This window comes from Dendroctonus ponderosae, unplaced genomic scaffold, assembly GCF_020466585.1.
Source record: "Dendroctonus ponderosae isolate FM_Combo_2020 unplaced genomic scaffold, Dpon_F_20191213v2 Dpon_F_20191213_9, whole genome shotgun sequence".
In the NCBI taxonomy this organism is placed as follows: Eukaryota; Metazoa; Arthropoda; class Insecta; order Coleoptera; family Curculionidae; genus Dendroctonus; species Dendroctonus ponderosae.
In genome coordinates, this window is record NW_026019116.1 from 8397192 (window position 1) to 8411443 (window position 14252).

General features: G+C 45.8%; 5 protein-coding genes across 8 annotated transcripts in view; 3 read left to right on the plus strand and 2 right to left on the minus strand.

The window, feature by feature from the left end:
* The first annotated feature begins 1337 nt into the window (after positions 1-1337).
* LOC109538848 (transmembrane protein 208) lies at positions 1338-2255 on the plus strand. Its single transcript, XM_019906254.2, has 4 exons — positions 1338-1515; positions 1568-1717; positions 1773-1909; positions 1962-2255. Exons 1-4 carry the CDS (start codon positions 1510-1512, stop codon positions 2194-2196), a joined length of 528 nt encoding a protein of 175 aa, XP_019761813.1. The 5' UTR covers positions 1338-1509; the 3' UTR covers positions 2197-2255.
* A 2-nt stretch (positions 2256-2257) lies between these two features.
* LOC109538847 (SOSS complex subunit B homolog) lies at positions 2258-3925 on the plus strand. 2 transcript variants are annotated; one of them, XM_019906252.2, is made up of 2 exons: positions 2258-2600; positions 2655-3925. In XM_019906252.2, the coding sequence occupies exon 2, from the start codon at positions 2663-2665 to the stop codon at positions 3293-3295; it is 633 nt and encodes a 210-aa protein (XP_019761811.1). In that variant the 5' UTR covers positions 2258-2600; positions 2655-2662; the 3' UTR covers positions 3296-3925. The 2 variants fall into 2 exon arrangements, with proteins under 2 accessions (XP_019761811.1, XP_019761812.1); XM_019906253.2 differs by having other exon boundaries at positions 2311-2605.
* LOC109538851 (LITAF domain-containing protein) lies at positions 3619-5702 on the plus strand. 2 transcript variants are annotated; one of them, XR_002172069.2, is made up of 4 exons: positions 3619-4072; positions 4286-4445; positions 5303-5468; positions 5527-5702. XR_002172069.2 is itself a non-coding variant. In XM_019906257.2 (3 exons), the coding sequence occupies exons 1-3, from the start codon at positions 3955-3957 to the stop codon at positions 5406-5408; spliced, it is 384 nt and encodes a 127-aa protein (XP_019761816.1). In that variant the 5' UTR covers positions 3619-3954; the 3' UTR covers positions 5409-5702. The 2 variants fall into 2 exon arrangements, 1 of the variants encoding a protein (XP_019761816.1); XM_019906257.2 differs by having other exon boundaries at positions 5303-5702.
* Positions 5703-6153: 451 nt separating this feature from the next.
* LOC109538825 (ubiquitin carboxyl-terminal hydrolase 35) lies at positions 6154-9693 on the minus strand. 2 transcript variants are annotated; one of them, XM_019906216.2, is made up of 6 exons: positions 9457-9693; positions 8567-8623; positions 8352-8500; positions 8077-8289; positions 6920-8026; positions 6154-6862 (listed from the first exon to the last, which is right to left on the minus strand). In XM_019906216.2, the coding sequence occupies exons 3-6, from the start codon at positions 8494-8496 to the stop codon at positions 6318-6320; spliced, it is 2010 nt and encodes a 669-aa protein (XP_019761775.2). In that variant the 5' UTR covers positions 8497-8500; positions 8567-8623; positions 9457-9693; the 3' UTR covers positions 6154-6317. The 2 variants fall into 2 exon arrangements, with proteins under 2 accessions (XP_019761775.2, XP_048525882.1); XM_048669925.1 differs by having other exon boundaries at positions 8352-8623.
* Positions 9694-9753: 60 nt separating this feature from the next.
* The window catches only part of LOC109538844, a 20935-nt gene continuing 16436 nt past the window's right edge, over positions 9754-14252 (minus strand). Inside the window, exons 3-8 of the mRNA XM_019906247.2 lie at positions 12735-12846; positions 11012-11097; positions 10863-10958; positions 10747-10809; positions 10593-10676; positions 9754-10460 (exon numbers count right to left, since the gene is read on the minus strand). Of these exons, the coding sequence (XP_019761806.1) occupies positions 10143-10460; positions 10593-10676; positions 10747-10809; positions 10863-10958; positions 11012-11097; positions 12735-12846 (759 nt within the window). The 3' untranslated portion in view covers positions 9754-10142. The remainder of the gene's footprint in view (positions 10461-10592; positions 10677-10746; positions 10810-10862; positions 10959-11011; positions 11098-12734; positions 12847-14252) is intronic.

Here is a 14252-nt window from a genome sequence, read left to right on the forward strand (position 1 = left end):
CTGAAAATGTTGAGTCACATCATACCTTTACAATGTTCAAAGAATATACAAATGATAAAAAAAGGTTAGTTTATGTCACTAAAGAACTAACATATATTTTAATGAGACTATATGACATTATCATGCATATATTACCAAGGTTCGGACATATTACCCATTTAACAAAAAAAATTAAAATCTTTATCAAAGATAAAATTCCTTTTGAGTGGTTCACATGCAAAGAACATTTAGAAGAGGTCTTAAATTATATTTTAAATGTATCTATCGATTTAATAATTAAAAAATTTTGCGACGATTTGCACCGATCCCTTAGCATCACCAAGAGAAGTAAATACGACCAGAACAAATTAAAAAAATTTAACCACTTATAGGAACTTTTATTTAATTTTTTTTTCTGAGCCTGTTGGTCAATTCTAGAAAAAAACTTCTTTTAATATATTGAATGATTCCGTTTTTTGACCCCAGGCTTTTTTTCCCATTTCCTCGCTTTGTTTCCAATGATGAATCTAGGCGCCCGATCAATGGTTTTTATTACTCTGAGGTATGGTACATTACTCTGAGGTAACAAAGCTTCCCATTTTTGAACAAAGAACTGAAACATTAAATCTTCAAAACCCAGACTGAAGTTATTTTCATAAAGAAGGGAGGGCAGGTGGATTCCCACTTGTTTTTCCCCTTCAGGACTTTTCTTCTAAAAAAACGGCTTAGAATTAGGGTTTTCCCTGGCCAAATTTGTTGTTATTTAATAGTTCAGCGTGGAACAGAATCTTCCAGCACATAAGGAGAAGACTTCTGGTGGGGACTTCTACTCCGATAGGGCACAAGTTTAGCTACCCAGTTCTTCCTTTTGGGACTCTTTGGAAGACTATTTGTATTTTTTACTTAACAAATGTTTACTTACTCAATAAATGTTATTTTATTTTGATTTTAGTACCTATATATTATTTCATTCCCTTTCATGGATCCCCTTAAAGCAATTTATTTAATATTAACATATCTAACCACATCTGGATCAAAAATTGCTTTCAGAGTGTTACAATTTCGATGTCCTTACACATTGCAGTCTCGGTTCATTATTAATGGAAATAGGAATTTGTGAGCACCCTGTTGAGTAAACAGCTCATTTTCTATTGCCATTAATAACCGAGAGAACATGTGTAGACACCGAAATTTGGGTACCCGGAGTATTTTGTACCTTTAAAAATTTAAAACTCCCGCTTCTAACCAGCCGATAATGTAGATACCTGTTTTTATCGTCAAAGCTTCCCGTTATTGACGGTCAGCCAGTTGTAGCGCAACGCGGTTCCAACTTTTAGCATTATACCGCCACCTCTCTTATTTTACTTTCTCTATGTCTCAACCGTTAATTAAGCAGCAGCTGATGTTGACAACGTGGAAGTGACTGGTGAATGTGAACTTTTGGACAACAAACGGAAAAACATGAATCTGTGAATTAAACCGACCAAACTTATAGAAAGCGACTGACCAGCAACAGGATATAGAGCAGCAATGGCGGTAAGCTGGACATTTGGGAACGAGCTGGCAGTGCGAAAGTGTGCCATTTCAGCCTCCGCAGAAGGGCAAGCAGGCCACCAAAGGGGCCAAGCAGATCCTAGAGGAAAACCTGGCCACTTTGAGCTTCTACCGAAACATGGCGATGATATCCAACGCACTGTCGCTGGCAATTTTGGTGTTTTACAGCTCAACGATTAGCATAGTGAGTGCAAGGTTCTGAAGCAATTGCTCGTCATTAACTGGGGCTGAAATTCCAGCTGCTGTACCTGTTCTCCATTGCTGTTTATGTGGGCTCGTACCAGTTCATGGCCTACATGGCGAAGCCCAAATACACAGAAAGCGGGCAACTGCTGGACAGCGGAACTGACTTGAACATGGAGGGCGGCATAGCTGAGTGAGTTGCTGGGCTTGAAAAGTGATTTGAACTAAGCCTGGTTTTCCTGCAGGAATGTGAAGGATGTGATCATTCTCACAGCCGGCTGTCAAGTGTTGGCGTCGTGTATATCCAACTACTTCTGGCTGCTGTGGCTGCTGGCGCCCGCACGTCTGGGCTGGATCGCCTGGAAAAACCTGTTAGCGCCCTATTTCTTCCCAGACGCGCCGCCGGAAAGTGCCCAAGTGGACGATAAGAAACAGAAGAAAATGGAACGGAAGCAAAAGCGAATGGCCAATATGCGATGAAGCGCCCAGTTAAATAAACTTCCCCATTTGTTACCTCATTAAAAAACAGTTTTCCAGAACGTTTGTTGGGTTGTCAGTTTCCGGTCTTGTCAACTATTCGCGTGCGCTGGCAGCATCGCAATCTTCTCACCATAATAAGCCTTGTTCTATGATACAGAACAAGCTTTCTTCCTCCAGATCTGAAGATTGCCAATTAAACATTAGCATTTTTTTGGTGTTTTTAGTAGAAATAACAGGAAATAATATCGCAGTGCTGGTGCATACGAGGCTATCGACAATTCGCTGATTGTTGAGGTTAGTGTGCACTTTTGACAAGTGTGAGTTTGCTGGATGGGCCCCCTGGACAATTAGCAGCAACGGCTCTTGACATCGGGACAGCACAGGGGGCTCTCGATCACGGACTTGTAAGGTAAAAATGAGATTTCTTTGACGACATGCCAGGATATGGACGATTTCAGGCCCAACAATGGACAACTACGTGCAGATCAAAGACATGCGACCGGGACTGAAGAACATCAACGCGGTGTTCATAGTGCTCGAAGTGGGGCCCATGACTCTGACGAAAGAAAACCGCGAAGTGCGGACTGTGAAAGTGGCGGACGCGTCAGCGTGCATCAACACCAGCGTTTGGGACGAAACGGGCCAACTGCTCAACCCTGGAGACATCGTGCGGCTGACCAAGGGCTACCTGAACATCTGGCGCAACTGTCTCACCCTCTACACGGCCAAGGGTGGCGAGATGCAGAAAATCGGCGAGTTTTGCATGGTGTTCAATGAGCAGCACAACGTCTCCGAACCGAACTTGTTCGCACAAGTGGTCGGGGGGCCCGCCCAGAACAATTTGGCGCTGAACAACGGCACGAACAATGGTGCCGGCCGGGTGGGGCCCTCCACCGCTCAAGGCGGCGCAGTTACCACAACCAGTGCCCCGATTCCGCTGAACAATGTGCTGGGGGCTGGCAAGCCTGCTGCAAACAGCACCAACAATGTGGCCAGGGCTTCGGGTAGTGCGGGCGCCCCTTCCTCTAATGCCAACGATGCCAAGAGGCAAAGGGGCTCGAGAGGCGGCCAGCATCGGAATAGGCATACGCGGACATAAGAGTGTGTGTTTTTCGCAGTGATGCTCTTTAGAATTATGTGTTAACAGGGGAAACGCCCTAATGAACGCTCTGTGTAAAAACTTTCCTAATTAATCGCCCTGGATAGAATGGGGGAATCCGAATTATTCTCAGCTGGAGGCAGGTTTTATCGGTTTCTTGCCCATTTACGTGGTCGTATGTTATGTGTGTAGTTAAGCGGACTATTACTGATGGTGATGGTGCGCAATTAACTCTAATGGACTTGATAGTTTTCCAGTCAATTATGTGATTATGACCATCGGTGGTAACAGATCCGGAACGGGTAGATGTTGCCCCTTGATACCGCCCTATATCGAATGACCTTTGCGAATTCGTTAATTGTTTCCGGCTAAAAATAGTCGCGTTTCCAGTTTAGCGAAGATCGATATTGCGCTCTTTTAATAGATCCGACTAGTTAAAGTGGCCGTGCCCAGCAGAGGCCTGTTATGTTTTCGTCGACGTCGTCGCCGAGATGAAAAGCTCAAGTTTGACCTCGTCGTTACCAGATTTAGAACGTGAAGCGCGACGAACGCCGTCGAAAGCCCATTAGTTCGAATACGCTCGCCACAGTGCGACGATTGATCGTTAGTGCGGTTCCATCTGGCAACTGGGAAAACAACATCGAAGTTCTGTGGGCAAAATGAGCAAAGGACGCGACGTGCCTCCCCCTTATGGCCCTCCGCCTGCGGCGCCTCCTAGTTATGCCCAAGCAGTTGGAGGCGTCCCTCCAACAGCCCCCTACATTCCAACCTACCACTGTGAGTATTTGTTTTTCTATTATATTCTTAATTGGGCAGTTGCCAGTCCTAGACGCACCCCACCTTCACATTAGCTCCATCCCAGCGGACCATCTGGGCGCTTTGCCTTAGGTGCTTGCTGCAACTATGATTCGCTACTAGCGCAAAACTTTCATCTAATCAAGTGAAAGTGGCCGCAGGCTGTTCTAATGGCGTTTTTCCTATTGTTTACAGTGCGGAAAGATCCGGAGATTCTCACCACCATCGTACCAGTGGTGGGGCCCAACCCGACCCACATGGTGTGTCCTCATTGCAGCGCCGAAATCGACACCAGCACGAAATCGAAACCGGGAATTAAGGCCTACATTGCCAGCGCAGTCCTCTGCATCATAGGGTAAGTGTTTGGACTGTTTCAAAGTGCAAAAACGATCGTGGCACGATTCCGCAATTAGCGATGAACTAATCATGCAGAGGTCATTTCATATGTTGACCAACCGATTTGCCACAACTGTTCGGACGTTTGCAATGAATTATTCATGGGTTGCGAACTCGTTAAGGCCTGTTGTGCGCGGGCGACTTTTTCCCATTAGACCATCGCGGAATTGGCCAATTTTCCGTCACGGCCTCAGTTTAGCAGTGGGATGCGGCTCACCGTCGAAAATTTCCTGCCAATTGCTTCAGATCGTTGTTTTCACCGGATTATTGACTTTAACTCGCGTATGAATCACTTGTAAACAAACTTATGCCATGTTTTATGCGTGACAGTGACGTTATGCCCATTGAGAAGTTTTCAACACTCCCTTGCTCCAATAAGCGCTTAATTAACTTTTTGCATAACATTAAGCGCAAATGAGACGGAATGCTAATTTGGCTGGGTTTTTTGGTTTCCACTGTTGGCTACATTTGATTAGTTCGGGGTTGCCGGGGTGTCAATTCAAAATTCGGTGTCACTGTCACTAGTTGCACATTTAGTTTCAATTTCAATTATTGTTATTGAATTATTCAACAATTGAATTTCAAACCGACACATTTACCATCAGTTTGCGTTCTGTTCATTAAGCAGCGACCGGATTTCGTTTGCATTGTTGGAAAGTAGAGGTAGAGGCAGAACTAGCAGAGTTTAGCAATGCAAATGACCCCATTCAAAAGCCCACCCTTTAAGACGATTGCAAGCTTTTAATGGGCCATTTGCACGCCAAACTCAACTAAAAGGCATTTTTTGACTGGAACTAAATCGGAGTTTTTTTTCAGATGTTTTTGTGGCTGCTGCCTGATTCCCTGCTGCATGGAACAGTGCATGGACGTGACGCACAATTGCCCCAACTGCGACACTTATTTGGGCACCTACAAGAAGTAATTTGGTGACCGTTTGAATTAGTTAGCGCGGAATAGGAACTCATTTTGGACCATTCTTCATGTAAAACATGTGCGCATTTCAAGGCAATTTTTCTGTATATAGTGATTTGTTAATGTAGGGCGCGGATCTTAAGTGCATTGACTCGATTGCCACGTACGACTTAGAATTGCCCGCCACCAGAGCACTGAGGTGCTGCAATGGAGCGGTGTCAAGAGACATTTTCTACTAATTTCGGCCGTTAATTCCAAAATAGACCCCACTTAGACCGAATAAATTCTGTACTGTATTCTGAAACATACTGTAGCATGTTTTCTGTATTCTAGAGCTTTCCTGGCGGTCCCCAGTCCACTCCAGTCCAGTCTCCTGCTCCTACTTAGTATTTCGCCATAAATCCTCCGGCACTGGCTTGCCGTGACTGCGAATTAATTGGAAAAGGCGCCCATTCACTACGGAAATATGCAAAAGTAAAAATAGACCTCTGATGAAATCCTTCCCGTACGCACGGACGTTGCAAAGCGATGTAAATCAACGTTTTGCCCGCACTAATGCACGAAACACATGGCCGTAACAGAGAGAGGTACACTATTATCTATTAATCGGTTAATGGGCATAATTTTCAGAATTATCGCCCATCAGTTGCGATTTGATTTGAAAAGATCTAAGAAACCCATTACGAGTTTTCCGGTTATTAGCGCGCGCGAATTAGCCGCCCTCTTACTCTAGGAAAAAGCGAAAACATCGCACATCGAAACAAGGTTTAATTTATTATATACAACAAAGAAGAAGAAAAAGGGGGAAAAATTAAGCTATCACATTTGAATGCCAAAATCCGCAAATCGTGAACCTTACTTGTTAAGTAAATGTACAGACTATTTATAAGTATGTATAAATTACAAAGAAACTGCAGTCTCAGCAGACAAACATGTTGCCCGGGGTGCCGTTGAAGCCGCCGCCCCCGCAACCGGGCGGCGGTTGGTCGTCGTCCTTCCTGTGCCGSCCGCCGTCGCGGTTCAGCGGCGGCCGTGGCAGCCGCTCGCTTTCCGAATGGTCTTTGGAAACAACCAGCCGTAGACGGTTCGAAAGCCCTTCGCAGGGCAGATTTTCCGGTTCGGCCAGATCTTCACGCGCATAAAACAAAATGTAGGGCGTCTCGGGCGGCTTCAGCATGTGCAAACTGTCCTCCGACGATTTACTCACTGCGCTATCATTGAACTTGAACCAACCGGCCGTGTCTTTGGCAAACGTGTAGTAATGCCCCGAGTCCACGCTCGATCCGTAGTGAACGACGGCCGCGTACAGGTCGAAGAATGTGCCCTCCAAGCAGATTCGGTTGTCCAAGTTGACTCTTTGCAGGAGTTTGGTGCGGGTTTGCGAAGTGTGGTCGTACCGGAAGTGCTTCAAAGTGAGCACCAAATGCGTTGGGGATGCGATGATTTTGGTTATCCGTTCGCCGTCTGCGAGATTTACCCAGTTTTATCAACGCGGGTCAAGGTGGTTTGAGGCCTACTTACCAGTCAACCTGTCGCAAACATCGCACCGATACTGGTTGTCCCCGCACAGTTTCTCGGACTGCAGGAAGTAGTCCAGCAGATTCTGAACGCTCTGGTTGTCGGCGTCCTGCGGGAAGGACAGCTGCAACTCCCGGAAATCATCCTCCCGCTCGCTCTTGGTGCCGCACTCGCTGCAATGCGACACCGTCACCGTCTGCCCGCCAAACGACTGTTGCACCACAGTGGCGGGCGTCTCCTGGGCGGCGCCCTCCAACACCATCCCATTCTTCTCCTGTTCGTGCAGCGAGTCCAACAGATAGCCCAGAAACTCGGAGCTGTCGTGCTGATGGCCCATCACAAACCCCGGCGGCCTCAACAAGGTGAGAATCTCATTGGGAGACAGGCAGGCCTTCTTGGAGTGCTGCAGCAACGCAAACAGCACCTGCAGCTTGAAAAAGAGCGGCGGAAGCAGAATGCTCTGATGCGAGAGCACGCTGTTGCGAAAACTCCTAGTCATGTAGAGCGCTTGGAGCACGCTGTTCATGTAACAAGTGTTGCCCAAATTGTAGAGCCCCACTTTCTCAACGGAGCTGCGCAATGGCAGCGCCACTGACCCGTTGTAGGACCAACTCTGGCAACCCAACGGCTTCTTGTAGCTGGCGCCGCTGCAAAACGGATGCAAGGCCTGTCGGAGCGGCTCGTACAGCTCGTCGTAACCGGAAAAATGGTCCATCAGCGCCGAAAACGCCGAGATCAATGGAAACAGGTACTGCTTGCTAGATTCGTCTTTGGCCAGGATGGAAATCACCGTGGGAGCGTGAGGGATGACTTTGTGGAACGCTTCCGGGCTTTTCTGCATGCGGATCAGCATGTGATGGACGACTGGGAAGACGCTTCGTCTGCTCCCGATGATGCAGATCAGCTTGAACAGCGGCTCGATGGTGTTCAGGGTGACTTCAACCAGGATGTCATAGAACTGTTCCTGTTCTAGACCTTTCATAAAAGCCAGCACAAGGGGGCCGAGGTTTTCCGTAGAGGTCCACTTGGACAGCCATGTGCAGAGCGTGTGAAGCGCCCGCTCTAGATTCTGGTCTGGGTATCCCGATTCGAGGATGAACTTGACCGCAGCTGAAACTCACTGGCATCAGCTAAATTCCCGTTAATTGACCAGGACCTACCAGGTAAAAACTCCACGTTGATAAGCTGCAGCACAATCGACATCACCGGACTGGGGGTTTTGCATGGATTGGAAATCTCGTCGTAGAGCGACTTCAGTGTGACGAAAATCACCGTCTCCTTTTCGTTGGACTTGACCAAGATGTCCTGGACGCGTTTGATGTCGTGGATGAACTTCATGTAAGCGATCGGATCGTTTGGCACCGCTACAGTACCTGCAGATTTTCACCATTGACCCCCAGTTGAAGCAGCCAGTCGGCTTCAACGCCCTACTCACCCAGACCCATGACGATTTGGCTGTAGACGTTCGTCTGAGTGCCTTCTTCCGCCTGGATGTTCTGCAGCACTCGGAGAATGATCTCCAGCCTTTGCTCCGGACTCGGCGCGATGGGGCCCACCACATTCTTTTGCTTCACTGCCATATTTCTGATTGTTTCAGAAAAAAGTGCTTCAGTTGAATAAAGTTCACTGTTTTCCATTTTAGGGACTCACCACAATGAAGCGTGGGCCTTCACGAATCGTTGCGGTTGACAATGCTGTTTCTTTTAGCTGAAACATGCAAAAACACGCCATTAGAAGCTGGAAGCGAGAATAACAGGGTTTTTTTCGCGGCGGTTGTCACTTCTAAGCGGCCCCTTTTGAAGCAAGAGCGCATTTTCGAGGGTTCTGCTGGGTCGTTTTTTTGCGCGATTGCAAAGCCGTTTTTAACTGCTTTTTATATTGTCGAAATCGCACTTAAATTTGAGTGTGTTGTGATGAAACTAGGGCCAAGTTCACTGGATATTTTACGACAACTGGACAACAATTGAAAATAAATACGGGCTTCAAACACTGCAGCAAAGGTGGAGATTTATATCGTTTGGCGATTGTTCCAGATGTGTTACGTGGGAAATGAATGAAGTCGGCCGACACTTCGCGGAATGCCTGGAGCCCCATTGAACGTGCTTGGCGGCCACAAGGTAGGGTTTTCTAATAATTTCAAATACTACTTTGCAAATTTACATTTACACTAAACACGCGTGTGTTTATCACTTGTCATCAAATGTGTTTAAATCAAAATCATCAAATGTGTTTAATCACTTGCTGGAAAAGCACCAAGGGCAAGCAAATTCAAAAAGCTTCAGCTAATGAGTAGGGACACGCCTAGACAATGGTTATGAAAGCATAGGACTTATTTTAACGCAAAGCTAGGGCCCCAAGTTCACCATAGTTAGTTAGCAGGTCAATCGTAAGATATTTTGGCAGGTCTCGCCATTGCCATCTAGTTATGAAAAATGCGATCGAATCGGGGCTTTGTTCACATGCTAAAAATAGTCGAATGGGGCGAGAGCCATGCAGTGGTGCTTTTAGCAATAAATTATAAATATTTTGGAGCTGCTTACCTGCCTATAACCTTTTACGTCAGACCAATGTCATCGTAGAACTGTTCTTCAAACAGCCAATCGTGTTCACAGTCCGACGCCGATTCAGTCAGCACATTGCTGAGGTTCACTTTAATTTCACTAACTCGACTTTGGCGGAATTCACTCAATGGAATGCTGGAAAACTGGATGATTTTCGTACAAAAAGGACAACTTTTTGAGGACAGCTGTCAAATCGACAGTTTAGTTGTCAATTGCGCTTCTGTCAACAGCACCAGTAGGATCATGTGGCAACGCGGCAAATTAACCGACGAGGGGTTTCGGGGTATCACATTTATTTCTCCAAAAGTTTAAGTACAGAAGGTAGAAAAAATCGTTGTTTGTACACAGTTTGGCGTTCTTTTTTTGTTGAGGTGCTTACGGGTAACATAGACTATTAACAGTAATGTACATTGTTCAAAAATCGCTATAAAATAAGGGGGCGAATTGCTTTTAAGCACCGCGGGCTCAGGTTAGTTAAAAAAGCTCGAATGACTACAACATTTTACAAACATCAAACATTCAACAGCTGGTTCACCTCGAGCTTCGTAAACTGGCTAAGAGCAAATCGCCAGATTGCAGTTTTTATACAAATATTGACACGAGAATAATGTAAAATATCACCACTCGAACTGGTCATATCACAAAGCCGTCTCCAGCACCGGGTCTCATACGTTCACCGTTCCGCCCCCATCCGGGCCTGAGTCGATAAGGGGGGCCGTGTCGGCCCCCTTAGTGGGGCTCAGCTTGCTCTCACTCCAAGCCGGCGGGGCCACCATACTCATTTCCGAACTGTCTCCAAACTTGACGGATTTTCTGGGCCCCCTATTGCCTAGCGAAGGGGGCCCGTCCAGAATGTTCGGCCCGAAACTGGTGGGCGAATGTGTGGGCGTCGCCTTTTCCAAGTACATGAGCGGCTTTCGGTTGTGTGAGCTCAAGTAGCTGGTGGCTGTCGGCTGCGTTGTGCTGTACTGGATGTTTGGAACCTACAAAACAGGCCTTATTATGCGTCGGATGTCTCGGTTGGAAAGTTTTCAGACGCCTCCGGTTCTGCTGGATATTCCTCGCATGTCCAGACAGGGAAAGTTTCCCCATTAGAATGCGATTTTCTCACTTACTCTCATGATTTCGTCGTCTATCGCGCGGCCTCTTCCCTCTCTGTACTCCTGATACTGGGATATCACGCAAAGGAGCGAATACAGCTGAAAAGCCGCCGATTTATTGGGAGGGAAAGAAACTTGAAAAGATTCAGCAGATGGAATGAATACTCACGTTCAGGGTGTTGAGAAAAAAGTCAGTGGTCACTAGGATGGCCACCGAAGGGTTCCACTGCAGCTGTAACAGTTTTCAGCTATAAATTCTACAAGCAAAAAGCAAATAATGCGAACCGCATGCACGATGAGGCCGTATATGATGTAGATAACGTCGACGATGGTGAAAAAGGCCATGTTGAAGATCCAGGGAATCAGCAGGAATTTTATGTCCTGGAAATGTGTGATTTGCTGGTTTGTTCCTCGTTTTGAAAACGTGATCTTACTTTGATAATCCCAATGAACAGCAGAAGCGTCGTGATTATGCCGCAGGAGGAAAAGGCGAAAATTAGCGCCGAAAATACGGCGGACGCTGAAAAGAAGATAGAATTTGCTTAATTGATGGTCGTTATTTTATGCAAAATACATCGTTAGTGGAGCCTTAAAAAAATAAAACCGAAGACTTTTCAAATCGAGTTCAATTGAGGTTATTCTCGGGCAACCGTCAAGTACAATTCGCGAACCAAGCTCAGACACCTCTTAGTCTTTCCACACTAGATTTGTCATGGATGGCGATATGTCGGAGTTGACGTCAACTCGTCAAATTAGTCAATTGTTTTCCAGTGCGTGGACGGCGGGTTGTGCAATTCGCTCCACAACAAATACGTAAATTTGCTGGTTTTTTCCATTTCCCTGTGGAAAGCTGTTGCGGTTTCCTTAAATTAAGTGTCCGGCTATTGTTTGGTCACATTTCCCCGACCGTTCAAGCGCTATTTTGGAAGGAAATGCAAATTCTCGGATAAAGTGTTTTTGACGTCCTAACGTCAGCTTAACGGCGGCCATAGTGGCGAGCGCAACTTGGCAACCACGCTTGTTCAACTGTGAGTGCAATTTTGGCGGTTTGTGAAGTTTGCGCTGATTTTTGCAAAGACCCCTCAGAACTCGGACAAATTTTGGCGAAACAGAGCAAGAATATTGGTGAGTTACATTCTTTAAACCGCAACAAATGGGTGATTTTCTGCACTTGCCAGCAAAACTTCAAAGCATTTAGTCACGAAACAGTGTTTTATTATTATTTTTTATTTCATGTTTTCCGTCCCGTTTTTGCTCATTTCTCGGATGCAAAATGGGCAAGAATGGAATGGATCCGCCCTTGTATGCAAACCAACTTTCCCAATGCCCCATTTTTAACTAGTGAAAAAACGTGAAATTTCGGACGCAGCACTTGCAAGCGCAATAAACCGCATCTATTCCCTGTGTAACAAAAAGCTACTCTTATGGCACAGTGCTGGACGTAATTAATGACCCCAGCTGCGGAACGTTAAAACTGTGAAAGCAATTAATAGCTGCCTTCCGTAAAGGAATAGTTTTCTTCACATGCAGCGCCCCGAGATACCACTGTATAATTTTTCACAATTTTCTTTATTTTTCTTGTGCTGTTCAACAGCTCTTAAATCGCCGGTCAAACGTGATAAATAAGTGAGCCTCGCCCCAGTGGTCACGAACCTTCATCGCCTTTCACCATAAATTACCCGCAAAGAATGCGGACGCCCTTTGGAAAGGGCAGTGCCGCGAAAACTGAATGCTTGTTACAATAGCAAAATCGACTGAAAAGGTCAGGGGCGAACAGATTGATTCGACGCTGATTAACAATTAATAGCCGGGCGTCGTTCACTGGACGAAAGTCTAAATTGGGAATTTCTCGGCTGGATGGTTTTTGCGCTTTTAAATCGATATCTGTATGAAATCGGGTCGTTTGGTGATTAATTTGCCACCACAGTTACGAGTTTTCCCCCCTAATTCATCATAGCCTAGTGGCCGGCCTTTTCCAGCAAATTGAGTTCTAAAGTTCCTCTGCAAACAAACAATACTTGAACTCTTGACCGATCCATTAACGGCGCCCTATTCACAGCTGGACAATGCGCAATTAGATGTCTTGTTAGAGGCGCTCGAACCCCAATTATCAATGGATTCAAATCGGTTGCAAGTGAACTTGGTCCCTTCACTTACTCTCGCTGGTAATGTCGTGATCGATCAGCGACTGATTGGACGCGTTCTTCAAAAAGCTGACTTCTTCATGAAGAAGAAAGGACGATTGGGCTGCGTTCAGTGTATAGTAAATCTGGAACAACGGTAAAGTATAAGGAGTAGAAATACTAGCCACCATAAAGAGCTTTGTCGCTATGCATCGGATATCCAGAGAAATTTTTCCGACGGCGTCAATTTACGCGTATCTTTCGCCTCAAAGGGTGCAAAACGAGTGTGACGCTTGCAATAAAGCGCCTACATCGGGTATAAAGATATAGAAAGAAATGAAGTAATCGCAACTGTTTTTTTATGTTTATTCTAATTTTGGTTGAACGGCAAACCCAGTCAGTTATCAAATATTCAAAGTGATTTATGGCCGTCGGGGTGAAAGGCCCTTTATTTTTCTTTATCTCTCAAGCGCGACAGGGATGAATTTAAACTAGGCAATACATCAGCCAAGGAAAAATGTATACACATCCGGCAAGATAATAAATATTTTGTCTGCTTGCCGGCAAATCTATGCAAATTAGTATTTCCCCACATAATATCACTCGGGTTTCGGCGCTTTTTTTGCAAATTTAAACGTTTCTTGCTAATAAACTTTGCCAAATTTATAAACGCTTATTCTATCAGCGAACCAATTCTAAAGACTAATTTGCCAGTGTTTGATTCAACGCTAACAATTTTTGTTAAAATGGCGAATGCCACTCACGGGTTGAAATGTGGTTTCTCTAAGATCCAAAGACGACAAGCTGAACTATTAGAAAAACACAAAGGGTTTCCAGAAAATGCGCTTAAGAAACTTACAGAATCCGTCTGTAGGAGGCAACAAAGCCCTTGCCGCGCTGCTGTGTAATACTCTCAATAATGCATCAAAGCCCTTTCGAATGTGGGAGATTTCGAGACGCTGAGTTCCTTTTAATCTTTTTCCTTTATACAATACGGTGGCTGGGTGATGAGCGCATTCGCCATACCGCATGTGCAAAGCGCCATAATTTGAGGAATAAATGTGTTAAAAGGCAAATTCGGCTCTTGTCTGTTGGTCTTTGGACTATTGCCGAAACGGGAAGACTTTACCCCACAAACGCCGCGCAATCTGCGTTGGCGTAACCCCATTAAGAATGGGCCTCAGATATGGTCCGGCGGTTCCATTTGCTTAACGAGATTAGGGGGCAAGATGTCGCGCTCGGTTGATGTGGGAAAAATGCAGATAAAAGTTAAAGATCTCACTGGAACTAGTGCCTATGACTAGTGCTAAACTGGCTCCATATATGTAGAGCAGGGCTGCGCCCAGATGCAATTAGAGCCGCTCCAGCGAGTGCCCGAAAGCTTGGAAAGCCGGGGATTATTTAATTTAATGCGGCAGATTCACTCTGCTAACAAGGGCCGATCCAGAGGGGGGGTCATGGGGGTCATGACCCCCCCCATTCAATTCTCTATGCAACGATGCCAAAACAAATTCTGTGGCTCGAATGGTTCTTGAGAAACTTCGAAAAAAGG

Coding starts and splice junctions, on each gene's coding strand:
- LOC109538848 (XM_019906254.2), top strand. Junction 1,718..1,772: donor ACAGCTCAACGATTAGCATA/GTGAGTGCAAGG, acceptor CTGAAATTCCAG/CTGCTGTACCTGTTCTCCAT. Junction 1,910..1,961: donor ATGGAGGGCGGCATAGCTGA/GTGAGTTGCTGG, acceptor GTTTTCCTGCAG/GAATGTGAAGGATGTGATCA.
- LOC109538847 (XM_019906252.2), top strand. CDS start 2,663: ATGGACAACTACGTGCAGATCAAAGACATGCGACCGGGACTGAAGAAC.
- LOC109538851 (XM_019906257.2), top strand. CDS start 3,955: ATGAGCAAAGGACGCGACGTGCCTCCCCCTTATGGCCCTCCGCCTGCG. Junction 4,073..4,285: donor CTACATTCCAACCTACCACT/GTGAGTATTTGT, acceptor TATTGTTTACAG/TGCGGAAAGATCCGGAGATT. Junction 4,446..5,302: donor GCAGTCCTCTGCATCATAGG/GTAAGTGTTTGG, acceptor GTTTTTTTTCAG/ATGTTTTTGTGGCTGCTGCC.